The sequence below is a fragment of the Rhinopithecus roxellana genome, chromosome 11 (genome assembly GCF_007565055.1).
Source record: "Rhinopithecus roxellana isolate Shanxi Qingling chromosome 11, ASM756505v1, whole genome shotgun sequence".
NCBI lineage: Eukaryota > Metazoa > Chordata > Mammalia > Primates > Cercopithecidae > Rhinopithecus > Rhinopithecus roxellana.
In genome coordinates, this window is record NC_044559.1 from 65,965,553 (window position 1) to 65,985,525 (window position 19,973).

Here is a 19,973-nt window from a genome sequence, read left to right on the forward strand (position 1 = left end):
TAATTACCTCTTCCTCCTCATATTCTTCCTCAGCTTCACCAACCACCTCACCATATTCCTCTTGTCCAGCTGGTGGTAACAATCGACGGCGACTCCCATATTGAGGCATTTCATACCTGAAATATAAACTTACAGCTTGAAACAGTTTGTTATGTGATTTCTGTAGAATCTACCATGAGCGATCTGTTTCCTTCTTTCTCTTCCACCATTCAATAGACAGATATTTACACAGCACCTATCAGGCTCCCTGTAAACTAGTTACAAAACTATAGAGTAAGAACTGCTACCTGATGACCAGTGATTTTTGCCATAATGGTACCCTGGAATAACAATAAAGACAGTTGAGTTATTTCAGATACTTGTTTTTGGAGAAACTAAAATGAGGAAAAAGCCATATTGTGGCTTAACTAGCTGAACAATCCAGAACACAAAATTGATACTTTGGAAAAGTGTAATGGCTCATTCACAACACAAAATCTGTACCTTGGTAGCAAAAAGTTGCTTCAAACATGGTCTGTAATGGTCTTCACAATTTTCTACAGTATTTTTTTTTTGAAAGCAGCTAATTTATATGTGTATAAGTGACTTTTGAGACACTTATCAGTAAATTCTAAGGTAAGTTTTCTGCTTCCCAACTGCTCTTGGGCAAACCTTTAAATTGATCAGATAAAACATTAACATCTCATACGAAAGAAATGGTGAATTTAGGAATTGAGCAAATATACTTGATATCTATTTCCCATATAAATAATTTTGAATAATTTTATCACATTTCTAGAATTGCAATCAATGTCAATGTAAAATATCAATATGGAACTCAATATAGAAAAATGGTTTAAAACTTGGTTAAAATTAAAGCTTGATATACTATTCATTTTCAGATATTATACTAGCGAGATTGACATGACATTACAAACAAATTATAGTAATAATAATCATTTAATAGTTTCCTATTAATAAAATATTAAAATAAGAATCTGAATTTAAAAATCTGAAGATGTACCCATGCTCATAACTGTAATAATCTTGTCCATATTCCTGGCCAGGATCAATTCCAGACTCCATGGATAATTCCTATTGTTCAAAAAGAAAAATTGCATTTGAAAACAAATTCTTATCACGTTTCAGCTCAAAGTCAGATTTCCACACCTAGAATTCGATGATTCTCAAAACATTCCTGCCAAAATAACGTTAAATACAAGCGTCAGTTAAAGCAATTAAAATAACTCTATTTAAAAGTGTTAGTCAAACCTATTCATTTTTTTTTTTTTTTTTTTTTTTTCTGGCTGTAACTATTTGATACAAAATAAGGTTATATAATTTGACCTGAAGGGGAAAATATAGATTTTTCCGAATGGCAAATCTGTTAAAGCTTGCAGATGAGCATTTTCATTTGTTGTTGAATGTGTTTTAAAATTATCAATAGACAGTTAATATTTAACTCAATTTTAAGTTAAATTATTATGTGATGTTGGCCTTAAGAAAAATTATAACACTATCTACAGCATTGTTTTCATCTCCCCACTAACAGTTTCCTCGTACCCAGTATTCTTCTATTCTTTAAAACTGTTCTGATAAAATCATCTGATAACAAGAAGTTAATGTGTAATGCTTCCCAAGGATGTTTATACTTTAAAACATACTGCTAACTCTAAATTTAAGGGTTTTTTGGGGTTTTGTTTTGTTTAGTTTTTTTTTTGAGATGGAGTCTTGCTTTGTCGCCCAGGCTGGAGAGCAGTGACGCTATCTCGGCTCACTGCAAGCTCCGCCTCCCGAGTTCCCGCCATTCTCCTGCCTCAGCCTCCTGAGTAGCTGGGACTACAGGCGCCCACCACCACGCGTGGCTAATTTTTTGTGTTTTTAGTAGAGACAGGGTTTCACGGTGTTAGCCAGGATGGTCTCCATCCTGACGTCGTGATCAGCCCCACCTTGGCCTCCCAAAGTGCTGGGATTACAGGCGTGAGCTAATGCGCCCGGCCTCTAAATTTAAGGCTTTTAAAGGAAAAAAAGAATTTGTCAGAATAGAGGCACTTTTAATATTTCTAGTTCTAAATTCTAAACATACAGATTTTTGTCAAACTCTACTCTTAGAGAAAGATGTTTTTCTTGAGACATACATGTGAAGACAGTTTCTGATAACTATCAAATATAATTTCTCTACATTTCCCTTTTCAATTCTAGTTTAACATGTTAAGCAGGTTAAATGGCAAAGGTTAACCAAATTTATTTTGCAGTGGAATAAGTGAAGAGAGGGAAAAGGATAGGTACTCACAGGAAAATAGATTGGTACATATTTATATCATCTATTATTTATAAAAATTTAATTTTGTTGATACAGGAATAGTAATGAGTCAGGAAAAAAATGCCCTCCTCTGAGGGCACAAATATGTCATTTACAAAGTGTGGAAATTTGCAGCCTGCATGATCGATACGGACAAGGATCCTCAGTTGTGCATGGTGTGGCCAACATCATTTTTAAAAATTGAATTCATTACTGTTACAGTGCTAATCAGAAAATGACATCAAAAATGTGGATGTTGGTTTCTCTTGAAAAATAAAAAGATGGAAACACTAGGATCATAGTTTTACATTCCAAGAATCTAGTTGACCAGATTAATTTTTACAGTAAGCATGTTCTCTCCTGTTTAAGACAGTATCCCCAACAACATTTTTCTACATTTACACCTTAGTCATTATGAAATCTGCCATCTGCTATTGCTTTGTGTCTAATAAACTCCATTCACTTACATTACTACCCTAGATCCTGTAGGTATTTACGTTTGCATTACCTCTTCTATCTTACAATTTTGCAGTTTACAAATACTTTGTGAACCTACTCTAAAGGAATCCAAGTTTGATGTTAAAACTAGTATAGTTTATTCACCAGAATGACTAATATTTAGAAAAACCCATGATGAACAATACTATGTATTTGCAGGGACACAGAACAACTAAAACTCTCATCTACGTCTCGAGAGATTACTAATTGGTAAAACTTTTTAGAATACGTTTGGCAATAGTACTAAATTAAATATAATCATTTCTTCTTTCACAGAACTTAAATTTATAGTTAAATACCCAACAGAAACATGTACATTTGTGAGAAAACACATTATTCATAACAGTCCCAAACTGGAAACAATGCAAAAGTCCATGAGAAAAACACACTACTACATCACACAACAACATAAATGATTCTCCCAAACAGAATGTTGAGCAATATAGGTCAAGTACCAATGAAATATATTGTATCATTCTATTTATGTAAATTTCAAGAACAGACTAAAGAATATGTTACAGGCCAGGTCAGTGGTGGGGAAGAAAAACTGATTAGGTGTTGACATACAGGAGCTTGAAGGGTATGTGCACTCTGTAAAAATTCATCTAGTTATATAGTATGCTTTATACTTTTTTATGGGCATAGGTTTTATTTCAACAAAAATGTGTTTATTATAGGAAGATTTATTATAGTGAAGGAATGAGGTTAAGAAAGACCTGGAAGAAACTGGGACGAAGTTAAAGTCTAGATTTAAGTTATTTCAAATTAAGTACTTTGTAAAAACATGTTTCCTATAGGAAAGCTAAGAATTTCAAGGTATGTAAAACCCAGTGTAATGATACTGGTTTAAAAGAAGGAAATATGTCGCAGAACTAATATTTTCAAACCGCTTGACCAATGAATGTGTAATTAAATACATACGGATACTGAGAAAATAACTTCTAACAGTTTTGAAGTAGACTTTTAACAACATTAAGAAATAGTAGGAAAGACAAAATAAAAATTTCAAGTAAATATTTATGGAGAAATAATGCAACTAAGTGGATTTTGGAGTTTAGAAGTCAGCATCAAAGAATTTTCTTTACATAAATACTTTTTTTTCCTAAAGGGAAAATAACACTCAGCTCTTGCTAGCTACAATGCATATGACATCAATTGCATTAAAAATGTAATAAGAAGGATAGAAGGGATGGGGATAGGAACCCAGGAAACTCAGCAAGACAGCCCTTGATTGAGTCACTCTGTATTTCTGAGTTGAGTAAAAAGGGATAGGAACTAGCAGAAGGAAATAATCTAAAAGGTACCTCTTGGATGCTTTCACCACCCATGAATGAATAGAGCATCAGTCCTTCCAAAAAAAAAAAAAAAAAGAAAGAAAATTGAGGAAGGAGCCTGGGTGCGGTGGCTCACTCCTGTAATCCCAGCACTTTGGGAGGCCTAGGTGGGCAGATAAAGAGGTCAAGAAATTGAGACCATCCTGGCCAACATAGTGAAACCCTGTTTCTACCAAAAATACAAAAATTAGCTAGGCATGGTGACGTGTGCCTGTAATCCCAGCTACTAGGGAGGCTGAGGCAGGAGAATCGCTTGAACCCAGGAGGTAGAGGTTGCAGTGAGCTGAGATTATGCCACCGCACTGCAGCCTGGTGAGAGAACAAGACTCTGTCTCAAAAAAAAAAAAAAAAAAAAAAAAAAATCGAGGAAGGAACTCATGACCAGTCAGATCCATGGGTCAACCTAAACCAACAATGGAATCCTGGCCCTTTTTGCTGTTCCACACAGTCCCAGTTGACTATAACAACTCCTTAGTTGGTGAATGCTAGATTTTAGAAAAGTATGCAAAGTAACATACTACAAAGTGATTTTTTTGGGTAGATCAAGCACTTAATGTGATTTTTTAAAATTCATTTTTGCTGTCCACATAGGGAAGATATAAATTAATATTTAATTATTATAAACATTTATACTGATGCAAAACAAAAACAACAACAATAATTGTAATTTACTGAATTTCTTTCTGTTACATTCCAGTTGTAGAGTTAGGAATTTACATAGTAGATACTACTGCCAATATCTTATAGAAGATGAAACTGATGTTCAGCAGGTGTATATCTTGACTAAGGTCTTGCATAAAGTAATTAGTGTTTGGATTTCAACCCTGAATTTTCCAATTCAAATTTTATGGAGACCTCTCCATGAAATGTTTGCTAAAACCTTATAAAAGTTTAATATTTCTGCCACCCAACCTCCAGATTTTGGAGAGTAGATTCTAACCAAGAAATGCCTTTCTTTAGCAAAGATAGAATTCTGTACTAAAGGAAAACAATTTTTGTAAGTGGAGCTTATGAAATACTAAATTTGCCATAAAATTAAGGTAGGATGACTGTATTTTTATTTTTAATTACATATATAAACATTAGTAAATAAAATAATATGTATTTATTATACAATGTTCTTCACATTGCAGAAGAAAATGCCATAGGCAATTTGTAATGTATGTGTCCAAAAGAGGTATTTTGAATCACATAGAGTGATATTTAAGTACAGATACCAGCATTCTGTCTTTAAACTTTGCATAAGCTAAATCTGATGTCAGGAATTGATAGATGAATTCAGATTGATTAAGACAAGTAACTACTGATCAGGTTCATTAATTGCTTCATTCAATGAATGGATTGTATTTATTAGGAATAATGGCCTTATTTGTCTAATTCCCAGAGAATGAGGCTAAAAATATGGAACAACTTCAGGGGTGATTTCTCGGTTTCTTTTTTTTCTTTTTTTTTTTTAAGTTATTTTGAAAGACTCTTTTATTTTCCTTTAAAATTATGCCACATTGGCAGACACCCACTCTGCCTACCTGAATTAATACAATAGATCTTAAAGTCACAGTGAAGACTCAGTGAGGTTGAAAAGAAAATGAAAATTGATACCTCTGGTTTAAGAAGAGAGGGCCTCAGCAGTTGCTGTTGCTGTCAAAGGAAATTAAAATAGAAAAAGATTTAGGAAATAATTCAGATGGACAGGTAGATCATGATTGAGAAGAGAGGAAAAAAAGGTGACAGTTTAAAACGTGTTTCCTTGGGATTATTCATTCTTCATGTGTTAGCTACCAAAAGCATTAAATATTTTAACTAATTCTTTATGTTGGAACATAAAATAATAATTCATTTGTTTTAATTTCATCACTCTTTTAGTTAATGACAAATTTAATAGCCTTAATAAATAGGAAATCTATACAGATTTTTGTTTTGTTAAGCTTCACAGTACAAAGAGTTATTTATGTTTCTAAAAGTACTGTGTGTCATATAATTACTTTTATCAAGTTTAACTTTGTTTTAAGTTGCCCTTCTTTTTTTCCTTCCCAATCACATTAAATATGATAAGGTTCATTGGGAAGAAGAGTAGAACACACAAAGTCATAAAGTTGTAATGTATTTATCAACATATTTAAGACATGCTCTCCATTTCTTCTCCTTACCAAAGTGTGGATTTCTTGCACTAAAACATTAAGTGTGTTTTCAGAATGATTAGGAAAGTCATTAATTATCAGATTTGGTAGGAATTGCTTCCTGACTTTTCCTTCTTTCACTTGTACTTATTTAAAGCTAATACAGTCATCATTGATCTGTTTCATAACAATACAGACTTTAAACAGATAAAAACAAGATACACAATTCAAATGTTGGGGTTAGTAACTGTTTGGAGGGAAAACAGCATATTAAACTAAGTATTGGAAAAGAGGGTAGTGAGGTTCTGGGAGGTAATTCCATCATCGAACCCACTGTTTAAACTGGCTAGTAGAACAACCATTTGACTGAAGGGATATCCTTTTTATAATATAGTTGTTGGTGAGTTAGTTATTTTACTCATAATGAATTCCAAACTATAATCCAATTAGGTCATATACTTATTAGGTCATATACTTCTCTTGATTGAGAAGCTGTATGCTAAATCAAACTAGGTTCACAATGACTTCATGGATAACATCACCTGCAGTACAGCTGGCCAAATACTATTGGCCAGAATGCCCAGTAGGTTCTCTGAAGACAGAATCAAAGGAACACAGTGGAAAACCCAGAGCTTTCTACCATTCTGATTATTTTTAAAATCTTTAGGATCTCAAGCTTCAACAGTGATAGGATGGAGCTTTGAACTGGTAAAAAGATCAGAAGTTAAGTAGTCCTATTTATTTATTTGTTTGTTTGTTTGTTTGTTTATTTTTTGAGACAGAGTCTCACTGTCACCCAGGCTGGGATGCAGTGGCGTGATCTTGGCTCACTGCAATCTCCGCCTTCCCAGTTCAAGCAATTCTCCTGTAGCTGGGACTACAGGCAGTAATCCTAGTTTCTAAATTAGACATCTAGCTTTAGACAAATGAATTTTGGGGAAATGTCAGAATACTGAGTAACGGTAATGCAGAACAAAAGAAATACATCCTTAAAAACGTAAGCAAGTTGATCGTTGACCATTCAATAACAGAATTAAAACCTCAAAACAAGGAAGCAACATATATAAAAGAAAATAAATAGCATAAGATACTAATACGTTTCTGTTGAAATCAAAGAAAACAACCTAGTTCAAAAGAATGTACCTTAGTCTTGCCTATTACACAAGTACTTTCCTACTACGCTTGTTATGACATCAACACCATAAAGCCCTTACCTCTGATCCATAACCTCTCCTGCAAGGCAGAAATAAATAAATCAGTATTAAACATCTTAGATTTTCATATTAAATAAAATGACAGATAAGGGCTTTTTAAAAAAAAGTCTGAGTAAAACTGAAAAGATAATTTCTACTAAACACTATCTCAGTGGGAAATATATTTTGTGGCATTATCAAAACAGGAAGATCATGGTTTCATGCCTGAATTACTAAAATAATGATCAACCCAGAGCCTCGTTCCATGTGAGCAACAAAACATGCAAAATCTATTTTATTTCAATAGAGCATCATGACAAACTTTGACTCTGTTATTATCAGTTGGGATAAAAAATATACATGATCTCTGTTGTACACAAGTATTGATACATATACTAATCCTTAGGAGAAGATATATGTTTTATACATGAAGAATGTAATAAACATAGGATGAAAATTATGTCTATGATTGAATATATTCTTCCAAATGATTGTATGATATTTTCTCTACATCAATTTAATTCTAAAAATAATACAAACTCTTGACTGTACTTTCAGGGTCAATTATAATGTTAGAAATTAAATGAAGAGGTTTTTAGAGCTTTAATAGCCAAATATTCAATATTACATAAAGATTTATAAAGTTCACACATCACAAGATGGTGAAACATTTGACTATACTTGAGGGGAAAAAAGAATATAGAGTTTTCAAAGCTGAATGTTACTAATAATGAAAATGTTCTATTTGTTATTTATTAAGCAGTTAATCTAAAGTGTTAAACTGATGCTGTCAACCATGTTATGTAGAATTAATCAGTGTAATGAAGAATTATTACAAAGAGGCACATGCATAACTTGCTAAAATCCAACAAAACGATCTCTGTAGAAATGTTTTTTTTTTTTTTTTTTTTTTTTTTTTTTTTTTTTTTTTTTTTTTTTTTTTTTTAATTTTGAGGCCTTCACAAAGTAATTCTACTGATCAGAAAGCATCTTATATGGTCAATGCATTGTATATTGAAACTGTTTGTAAAAAAGTAAAGAGGCCTTCACAAAGTAATTCTACTGATCAGAAAGCATCTTATATGGTCAATGCATTGTATATTGAAACTGTTTGTAAAAAAGTAAACACAATGCTTACTAAAGCTTCTCAATTTATTCTTTAAAATGGTTCTGCAGTGAACTTTGTAGAGTGCTTACATGGTTCTGCCAATATTTATAACACTGATAATCCTTCCAGAGCCTTTAGAATTGTAGACATTTTCAACTTTTACCAAGTTTATATTTTTTAGAAATAATTCAGGTAGAGAAAGCTCATATTTAGGTTTTAATAGTGACAATTGAGTCATAGACCTTATAAAATATCCAACTAAAGCCAGCCTTTAGTTTTTAGCATATTTCTTCTGACTCCTTTTATTAGCAATGTTTTCCATCAATGTGGAAAATAAAATATCAATAGATAAACTATAACTAAATGTTAATGTTTCCATTAACATTTTTGTTGCCTTTTGTTTGGTTATTTGTATTGCTTGTCTTGGCTCAAAGGCAGAACGTTACTTGAAAGAGGTACATAACAGAACAACTACTTACTTTATCTGTGTGCTTTCAAAACATGACTATTGATACTTACAAAGCCAGTTAATATAACATTGATGCACCTTTTCATGCAATTCATAATCAACTGTATTATTTATTTTATATCATTTATATGTATCACTGTTTACTTTTAACAATAAGGACAAATGTATGGTCATCTTTCTTAAGACTTTATTTAAAAGGTATCTAATAATTTCGTATGCATTACTAAGGTCATAATAAATATTGAGAAAAAAGTGTTATTTTTCTACTGTCTGGTTCTCAGGTTGTAAGCAGTTAGCGTTTGAGAGGAGGAAGAATATTTAGGCTTATGCACTCAAATAATACTAAAATGTCTCATATAGAAGATATTTTAACTGACGTTTATAATGTTTCATAATGACGTTACTACTCTCCAAATACGATGTGTCAGAAAAAGATTAGATTAAGTTTTAATATAAAACATTACCCATGTTTTATACATGGGTATCTATGTTTCAATTAAAAAGTATAGAGTAATAATAAAACTTTTAGATTATGCAAATAGTAAAATGTTATAGTAAAAGGCAATGTAACAATCTAATAAGGCCGTAGGTATCTACACAAAAATGTTGTTTGGATTTCTTATACTTATTTTGTTACTATTTATAGATTTATCAAGAAACTATAAATTTTACATTTGCAAAAAGCTGGTAGATATTAGCGTAGAAAAGACACACTCACATTAAAGGCTTACACGATTGTGAATAATACCTTGTCAGAGTCCGCCAAATAGCACAAGTTCTCATGCATATGACCAGCTGCCAACAAAAACTCCAACTGAAGTTTTTCAGTGAAAGAAAGAAAAAAATCATGTTCAAGAACCCCAAGAAAGTAATTACTCTTGATTTGGATGAAAAGAATTTGAAGCATATGGGCTATAAAAATAATTAGATTTACAGATTGTTTTCTGCCTGATCTTGTTAATTAGGAATGCCAGGTCAAATTATTGAAGAAATATGAAGGATGAAGAAAACCTCTGAAATATTACATTGCAGGGTTCTCAACCTATATTCATATACTTCCAATACTAATTACTAGGTATGAGTTTTGCCTGTATCTCAGAATTGTACCCTTCTCTATGCAAACTTACATCTTCTAAAATCTTAAAACTCCAGAGTAAAACAAATACTTATACATGTATTCAAAATGTGAACTTCCAGTAAATAAAAGGTATTCCATGTGTTTCATGGGAAAATAAAGTAATTACTTGTTGGTCACATATTATACATTATATACTAATATTGAAAATACAGGTTTCCTTAGGAAGGAAGAGAGATAGTACCCAGCTTAAGTGATGCTGTTCAAATTTAACAGTTGGAGCTCTAAGAACTATTACTACAACTACAGAAATCTCTTCCCAGAGTATAAAGTTTTACCTTCTTTGTTTAAAACAAAGAGCAGAAACCTATGTAAAAAAAGTGATAGTTCATCAAATATCATTTCTCTTGATTTTTCTATTTAAGCTTTTTATATTTCATTTAGTAAACTGAAGATCGTACTTTCTTTAAAAAGGCATCTTATGAAAAAAATTTAAATTAAGGAGATGATTAATAATGTGAACAAGCAAAATTAAATAGCACTTTAAACATCTGTTGGAACAATGAAATGCCTTACAAAAGTCAACAACTCAAGATTTATTTTCATTATAAAGAAGGGAAGGGAAAGCACAATGAGAAATAAAGAGAATAAGACAGCAATTGAAAAAGTATAAGATTTATCAAATCCATAAGCATACTACTAAGATAAAAGCAAGTCAGAGTAAAAGATGTTCTCATCAGAAAACAGATGACTACATGTTATAGCACCTGAGATTTATTTTGAAATACCTTATACCTGTCATCTCCTACAATCTAGGTACATTGTATTTTACTTTCGTAGTATTTCTTCTTACCAAATACATAGGCTTCAAGAAAAAACAGAACCTATGATATCGCTTTTAACTTATTTGTAACAGTCTGCTTTTTTCTTGGAACATTCATATAAAACTACATTCAAACACTAAATGTAAATGTTACTGCATCCACATGATAGACATGCCTTTGGTTTAAGTTGGGTATCTAGCTTTCATGCCCACATATTCCCACTAAGAGATTAAAATTACTTACTTTTCAAATAAATGTAGAACAAATTATGCTACTTTGTAGTTTAAAAATTAAGGTAAATCTATTATATGAGTTAGTAGTGATGATGTTAATATATTTTTAAATTAAAAATGAGAAAAAAACTGCATTTCATTGAATTTGGGGTAAAATAATAGAATCTTCTTTGAAGTTCAAATTTGATGTTCAACTTGAAGACTGTGATCAACAAAGGGTTTGCCCAACTAAAATAAGAAAAGTAACATTACAGTGAAGTAGATTGACTATGAGATTGCTTTTCAGTTTCCTCGACAATATTGTTCAAATTCTCCTTGTTTGGTTCAGATGTGATTTCCATATTTGTTACTTCTGAAGGGCACATAGTTTGAAGTTCTGAAACATTTCTGCATAGATAGTTTTTTTCTATTTGACTGTACATGTTAGCTACTGATTTTTCAAGTTCTGCTAAGTTTTTAACATGTTTGAGGATGCCTTTTGGTTCTCTCCGAGGGTCTGTTTTACACACTGTTGTTGTTGATAGCTGTGTCATAGAGGACTTAATTTCCTCGGCAGGCATCATGTTGGTCATGCATTTAACACCTGTTATACAGACACACTCTGTGGACAGAAATGAAGCTGAAGGAGGTGGGGGGCAAGGAATAGAAGGAGGTGGTGGAGGAAGAGTTGGAAATGGAGGTAGAAGAGGTGGAGTTGGGGGACCAGAAGTTGAAATGGAAAGTGGAAAAAACGTAGAAGGAGGAAGAGGAAGAGGGATAGAAGGAGGAGAGGGAGGAGGACAAAAAAGAGAAAAAGGAGAAATGTCAGGAGGAGGAGCAAGAGGAGCAGGAGCAGGAGGAGGAGAAGGAGGAGAAATAGGAGGGGGAGGAGGGGGACAGGCAGAAGGAGAGATGTTTGGTGGATGGGCAAAATTTTCAAAAATATTTCTTTCAGTTTCATCAGTTAACATACAAATAGGTGTCTCTCTCCTAGAGAGTGAAGAATTTAAAACACAAGGCCTTGAAGGAGAAAGTTCCAAGGAACACTCAGCAGGAGAAGTGATGACATTAGGTTCTGATTTGAGTTCCACAGTTCTTGAAACAGTTGGCAAAGTGGAGAATGAGAAGTGAGGCCTGGGAAAGCAAAATGAAGAGTCTGAAGAGAGAGATTTCAACTGTTCTGTTCCTTTTATAATCAGTGTTTCACCTTGCCTTATTTCCTCTTTCTCTGTCAAATTTGCCTCTTCAGTTGTAAGCAATGGATTGCTGCTACCTCTTTTGTTTGTACAGATTCCAGTGTTTTCATTTTCAGCTTTCTGCCTGGTGCCTTGCCACTGCTGCAGATCTATGATCTCTGGTCTATTTGGAACTTTCCTCATCAGCCTCCTGGGTAAGCTGACTGACTGACTCCACAGCCTCTGTATCTTTTCTCTTGGGCCCCTCAGAGACTTACTCTTGGCTTGTATTTTGGGTAAAAATGGGTCTACAAAATCTGTTCTCAGGGAAATCTCTGAATTTGTTGATACTTGACTTATGTTTTCCTGATAAAGGGGATTATGGGCACTTAAGGCATCCTCATCAGATAGAAATGTGAATGTTCTTGCAGACTTCGGTTTGTTGCTCTTAAGTGATCCGTCTACATGAGCTGCCTTGTGAGCCTCAATAGTATTGGAAGAAAAGGGCATCACAACTTGTTGATGTTTGCTGTCTTCTGAGACTGAGTGATTTCCCCTGCTTTGTTGAAAATGGTAGAGAAGGAAAAGACTTGAAAGAAAAGAAGATAATGAAATGTGAGGAAACAAGTTGTGACACAGCTTTCATGAGAAAGATGTTTTTATGGCTCTCATTACTATTAAATACTTAGAAACATCACAGGCCAAACAACACTAACCTAAGCAAGACATTATTTTAAGTCCCTGGTCTCAGAAAGGCAGGGAAGAAAAATCTTAGAGTTGTAAGTAGAATGAGAAATGTAAATGAAAAAAACAAGTACTCATCTCTAGATTATTTTGGAAGAGTATTTTTTTTGTTTTTGTTTTTCTCAGTTAGTGTGATACAGCAAAGCATCCATGTCCACACATAACAGTCCCCTTATGCACAAATCACACTTCTTCCCATTGCAGAATACCATCAAAGCTACCAACTTCGTATCTTTTCCTTGCCTGAGGATGCTCAGGGCTGCCTGTTATGCATAGGAGATCCTTAGCTGTATCTGATTCAGTACCTGTCCCTTATCGCTCATGTCAGTAGTTCTGTCCTAGAGCCAATAGTAATCTCCTCTCTGAGCCAACATGTGGAATATCCTGTTCTCCAAATTAAGATAATGGAAATCACCAAGGACAGATGGGAGTTTGTCTCACAGAGTTCAAAAATCACAATTGAGAAACTGAATGTACACTAGAAATGTGGCACAGTTTTTCTTTTGTTTAAATTTTGTGCTTAATTAGTTTTAAAACCTTATGCATAACTACCAATCAGAAAAATTTGTTTTAAAACATAAATAGTACCAATCAGAAAAGGTGTTGTCAGTAATTTCTTAGACTGATCTGGATCAAATTTTAGTTAAAGCTCACCTTAACAAAACGATTGATGCTAAAAAAAAAATCACTTTGATATCACTGAAAGGCTTACTTATGCATGGAAACTGAATCATAGGTAGCTGTGAGTCATAAGTTGTATACATCAAAGATCACAAATTAAATGGCTCTAAGGAAAGCATTTGGACCCTTCTCCCAGGAATGTTGGCTGATAGGTAGTTCTGAATAGTCTCTCATTAGGTTTTACTCTCCAAGCCAAAACAGAACAACATTTATTTTAGTTACTGTTTAATATTTACCCACTTAGCAGGAATGAAATAAAAAAGATATATTCTGAATAGAAATTAAATAGCCATATTGGAAAATTAGGGTGATAGGTTAGGCAACAAAATAATAAAGCCACAGTTGTTAATGTGTCTTTTGGCAAAGATACGAACTGTAAGAAGCAATTCACACAGGTAGACCTGGAGCATCAAGTCTACTTGAACAACAAAGAAAATGCAGACAATTTGGACTAAATGAGAGCAAACACTTTTACTCTTCGAATCTTGAAAAGTATTTTTCAAATATGGCACGAACAACTGGGCTTGATATTATATACTAGTTGTTTTTATATGCATTTGTTCTTGGTTTCATTTCTCTTGGAAAAACACCCAAAGGATATAACAATATCACACCACTTTGACTAAAAGAAATATATAAACAGGTTTCTATTTATAGATTTGTAAATTTTAAGTTCTTAAAATTTAAGAATTTTTAAAAACTAATTGTAAAAAATTTAAAAAAAGGAGAATTTTGAAACTCCTTTCAGTAGGCACAGGTACTATCACAGGGAACACATGTTTTAAGCTCATGCCATCAAAAGGAAATTGGGTGTGGAAGACAAAGCTTTCCTTTTAAAAGTAAGCGAGTCTGTGGCAAAAGATGAAGATCACTGTATTTACAGTACAACAGCATTTTAATCTATTCTATTGTATCTATTTTCTAATGCTCTTCTATTAAAGTGATATTATTTACTTACTTATGCCTATGTATCCACAGGTGAGAAACAGAAAACATGTGATAGAAAAAAAGAAGTTTTAACTATAGTTAATTTAAAACAATTCTGAAAATATGAGCAGGAACTTGCTTTAAATACTTAGTATGTATATCAAAAAAATAAAAGGCATGTTTTTATACTTTGTTATTATTCATAAGAATGACATTTAATAATATATTAGATGAAATCAAATGACATTATTTGAATTTCTTTTCACAGAAAATTATATCTAATAAAATCTGTTTACTATAAAATTCACTTCTATTAAACCCGGATGATGCCAATCCAAACATTAAAAATTTTAAATGAGAGTTTAAAAATTGCTTCTATGTCCTAACTCTGTAAAACTGGTTAATGCACAATGACTTTTAAAGTAGATATATTTTGTTTGGAAGAAAGTAAATATACAACTACTATAATGAAAATTACAAAGTAATTATAGAATTCATATGAAGTTATTACTTTGTGAAGTATTTTTTCCAAAATGATATTTTTGTTATTTTTAAAATAAAATAATTGATAATAATTCATTTGAAGCAAATTCATTTTCTAGTAACTTATGCTTAGAATTCCTGTAAAAAGTTCTTGGATAGGTTAAACATTTCCTAAAGATCCGATAATTAAATATATAGAACTTAAGCTATTTCAATGAATACATATATTACAATTGCAAAATCTAGTGAGTCTACTACAATTGTTCAAGTAAAAATAATCTTAGGTGTTGCTATTTGAAAATTACTACCATCAATTTATACTGATTCCAGATGATGTTATAGTATACCTGTTCTTATTAATTTAAAATGAATATATAATTCATTAATGTCATATATAAACACACTTAACTTTACACATAGTATTTTTTTTAGCTTCTAAAGATCTTTGCTTGAGAGAGGTCATTAACATAATCAAACAGAATCAAATCATATTGGCTCAATTCCTACATTCACCCATAATTACAAAAGAAACAATCATTTTTCAACTTACGAAAAAAGTGAAAGTATATATCTAAAGCATGAACCCTGTATTATGTTGTTATTTTGGAAACAGAATCATGCTTTAGCCTATTATAAATTTAAATTATGTGATAAAATAATAGCATTAAGATCAATTTTAACATTAATGACTATCCTAAACAAAACCTTGTATAACATTATTGATATGGTAAGTAACCTGAATACATTCGTTTAAAACCAGTTTTTCCATTACCAGGTCAATTTCATGATTTTTGAGACTTGTTTTATTCCTACTAGTAACTGCTACGAATGTCACTTGTAAGAACATGTTATAGTCCTTCTACTCCACCAAATTCCAGTTAATAAAAGGTTTTCTGGATTTGTCATATTCAAAATTGTATAATATTCTTGGTTGTTTTACATATCATGTCCAAAAGTAGTTATTCTTGAATTTTTAAAATACTGACAAACTGAACATCACCATAAGGAATCCAATTATGAGGGTAGCATCATTATACAAGTAGCTGTAAAGTCTTTTAACAGTTACCAGTGTCTTTCAAAAATGTATGATTTTTAAATTGACTACAAATTTCAAATCGTGCAGGAGAAATGTTCAGTAATCACAGCAGTCTGATAGTAATATAGTGAAAAAAGTATTTCCTAAGTAGTTTGGAATTTAATACAGAAATTCTTTATTTTCATGAGATTTTAATTTCTATATCATGTAACGTCCTAAAAGTAGTTTCTTAGAAAATACTATGATTTTAAACCATAGAATTTGGTTTTGATTACCAAATAGGGATCGGTTTGGATACATAATTGGGATTACTATTTTATGATTGTGCTTTATTTCTCTCATCTCCCATGCAAAAATATATTTTCAGAATCTATTTATATATTTATACATATATATACTTATGTATTATATATATGTAAAAATGTCTGCATGACCCTGAGGAATGAAATATTAAATATTATACTCAAGCTATAAATCTGCAATTGTCTCCTGAAGTTGAATTCTGCTTTTCTCTTAGCTTTCTGTAATTTCTTGTTTGGTTTTGGCTATTATTTTTCAACCTAACTTTTCTTAGATTCTCGTCTTAACACATTTTCTCTTTAAAATACCAGAATAAAATAGTCCATGTAGGCATTTCCACATCAGATTGAAATTAAATACTCACCACACAACATTCAGTAAAACCCAACTACTTCTCAGAGTTCCTGAGCGGTCTACTTACATTGAGCTGTCTCCAAGTTCTTCATAGAGATGCGCACCTGGTGGAGGCGGCGGCGGCGGCGGCGGCGGAGGCGCTGCCACTGGTGCAGGGGCCGGCGTTGCTGGTTTAGCCGCGGGTAATGCGGCCTGAATTCGTGCGGTCTTTGTGCACTCAGCTTGACGTCTTGGATAAAGTAAGGATGGCTTGTAAAACTCAGTTTAGAAATCATAATGCTTATCAATAAGCTACCTTTTAATAATGGGGTCCAGTTATCAGAGGAACCCACTAAAATTATTTTACACAATTCAATTTATACACGGATATAATTACATCCCCACAGGGTATCATTTGCATATAATCCCTGCTTTGTTCTTGAAAATAGTTATCTCTTGAATAAGGGGTAGAATTCAGCAGACATATTTACAAATTAAATTAAATGATAATATTAAAAAGAGAAAGCAGGCCGGGCACGGTGGCTCATGCCTATAATCTCAGCACTTTGGGAAGCCGAGGCGGGTGGATCACGAGGTCAGGAGTTCGAGACCAGCCTGACCAATATGGTGAAACCCCGTCTTTACTAAAAATACAAAAATTAACTGGGAGTGGTGGTGCACACCTGTAATCCCAGCTACTCAGGAGCCTGAGGCAGGAGAACTGCTTGAACCCAGGAGGTGGAGGTTGCAGTGAGCCAAAAGTACGCCACTATACTCCACCCTGGGTGATAGAGCGAGACTCTGTCTCAAAAAATAAAATAAAATAAAATAAAATAAAAAGAGAAAGCAAAATGTTTATTAAAATGGGATGCATAATTGGTAGTTGTTTAATGAATCTGTTTCATAAGAGGAGGCATATTAAAGATAGATAATTTTTCTTTATTATTTGTCTAAGTTATTTTATTTGAAATGATTTGAAATATTTTTGACGTTATTTCACAAAGGCCGTACACACATGTACAAGGGAAATTTGGTTAGCTTGTATATCCTTTAAGATTCCTAGTAGTGCCTAGGCCGGGCACGGTGGCTCATGCCTGTAATCCCAGCACTTTGGGAGGCCGAGGCGGGTGGATCACTTAAGGTCAGGAGTTTGAGACCAGCCTGACCAACATGGAGAAACCCCGTCTCTACTAAAAATACAAAATTAGCTGGGTGTGGTGGCACGTGCTTGTAATCCCAGCTACCAGGGAGGCTGAGGCAGGAGAATCGCTTCAACCTGGGAGGCAGAGGTTGCAGTCACCCGAGATCGCACCATTGCACTCCAGACTAGGCAACAAGAGCAAAAACATAAGATAAGATAAGATAAGATAAGATAAGATAAGATAAGATAAGATAAGATATAAAATAAAAATAAAATAAAATAAATAAAGATTCCTAGGAATGCCTGTGAGTCTCATGTTACAGCTACACTGCTGTTTTTGGATTTCCTGGACACTGATTAATTTTTTCCTCAAAACCAAGATGTTACAGGATGGAAGCTATAGGCAAACTACCTTTTTCACATTTACACAAGTTATGTCCAATTGTCTAAAATCAGCTCTATTCTATATATATCAAACCAAACAATAAACTATTACAAATGCAAAACAAAGGAATAATATGTGGTTCTGAGCAGGCTGACTTGATTGATAAAATCTCAGGTTTCTCTTTTCCTATTACATGAAAAGGATGTGTAAAATGTTAATTATACTTACACTTTAAACCTGTTTGGGAAAGCAATGAGTGAGAAAAATAGAAAGCTGCATTAGGAATATTGCATTAATAACATTTTAACATCTGATTTTTTCTAAATAATGAAAAATGTATAGGTTAAATTCATAATGACAGAGTTAATGACAGACTAAGAAAATTAAGTATATCAATTCGAAAGGTGAAAATAGTATTATTACCGTTAGAGTCATTAAAGCCATTAAAATATCCATTACAGAAAAATAAAGAAATGAGCTACATGGAATAAGAAAACTGGATTAAAATGTAAATATGAGAATTTCAACTCTAGTAGAAAAATTGAATATTAAAGATGACCTGATCTTTGTAATTGGCTTCTTGGTTTACCCTGCTTGAAGAATACTACAGGAATGGAGTGAGGCAGCAAGCCCTGGTTATACTCTTGGCTTCACTTTGAAGCTGAAGCTAGAATTGGAAGGTCCTACTCTTGGGTAATAAATTTATGACAGTTTTTACATATTTGCTTTTTAGTTTCCATTATAGAAAAGTTCAAAGGCATATCATTATATAAAAGAATAGCTGTTCATTCTTACCTTATTTGCAAGCAAATATCAAGGTACAATTGTTAGGTCTTTAAATATTAGAATTTTACTTTGCTATGTAAGCAGAGAAAACCTCATTTTGTTTAATTATGTTAATCTATAAAAAGCAGTAACTTAAATAAATTCATATGGTATTGAGCTGATTATCAAACTAAAGGATAATTAAATAATGCATCTATAAATTCTTTAAATATTAAACATCTTAAGTTTTTGTTACATTTCAGATGACCGTGTATACCATTCAGAGTGCTTCAGTTTTGATCATTGCATAGTGTGCCAAATATAAGAATTTTTCTCACTGATTTTATTGCTAGCAGGATATAATAAAGCTCCTTTGGAAAACAGTTAAGTGTAAAAGGATAATTGATAAGACAGAATGGATTTAACATGATAATTAATAATGGGTTGATGGCTTAAAAATTTAAAATAATTTGTTCAGTATTAATTTTGTTCATCAGCTTTAGATTTAGCATATCAGTTGATTGGTTAAGGATACATTAAGCTCCAGTATATCAACCCTAATTCTATATTTGCAACTTCACATTGCTTTTGTGGTAGGAAATATTTCTGTAGCTTCAGGTCGGAATTACTGGAAAAGTTATGACCTGCTTGCAAAATATTAAAGGGATGGAGTCATGGGGCAAGCCCTAGTTATACTCTTGGCCTCACTAAGAAACCGAAGCTAGAATTGGAAGGTCCCACTTCTGGGTAATAAATTCATGATACTTTTTTTCATATTTGCTTTTTAGTTTTCATTCATAGCAAAGTTCATGCAGAGCATACTTTTGAATTTCAGATTGGAATTACATTACCTTACTCAATTCACAAGAAAATTTTAAGTATTTGAGAACAA

General features: G+C 32.7%; 1 protein-coding gene across 12 annotated transcripts in view; it reads right to left on the bottom strand.

Moving 5' to 3' along the window:
* The window catches only part of PCDH15 (protocadherin related 15), a 1,888,416-nt gene that overhangs the window by 1,939 nt on the left and 1,866,504 nt on the right, over window positions 1–19,973 (bottom strand). For 4 of the 12 annotated variants that reach the window (XM_030941309.1, XM_030941313.1, XM_030941306.1 and 1 more), the window contains 4 exons: window positions 18,545–18,553; window positions 16,879–17,040; window positions 14,670–14,675; window positions 10,657–12,875 (listed from right to left, as the gene is read on the bottom strand). In XM_030941309.1, coding sequence (XP_030797169.1) covers window positions 11,381–12,875; window positions 14,670–14,675; window positions 16,879–17,040; window positions 18,545–18,553 — 1,672 coding nt within the window. In that variant the 3' untranslated portion in view covers window positions 10,657–11,380. Of the gene's footprint in view, window positions 1–7; window positions 117–1,003; window positions 1,075–10,656; window positions 12,876–14,669; window positions 14,676–16,878; window positions 17,041–18,544; window positions 18,554–19,973 lie in introns of those variants that run through there. The other 8 variants (XM_030941316.1, XM_030941314.1, XM_030941315.1 and 5 more) reach the window with 8 other exon arrangements.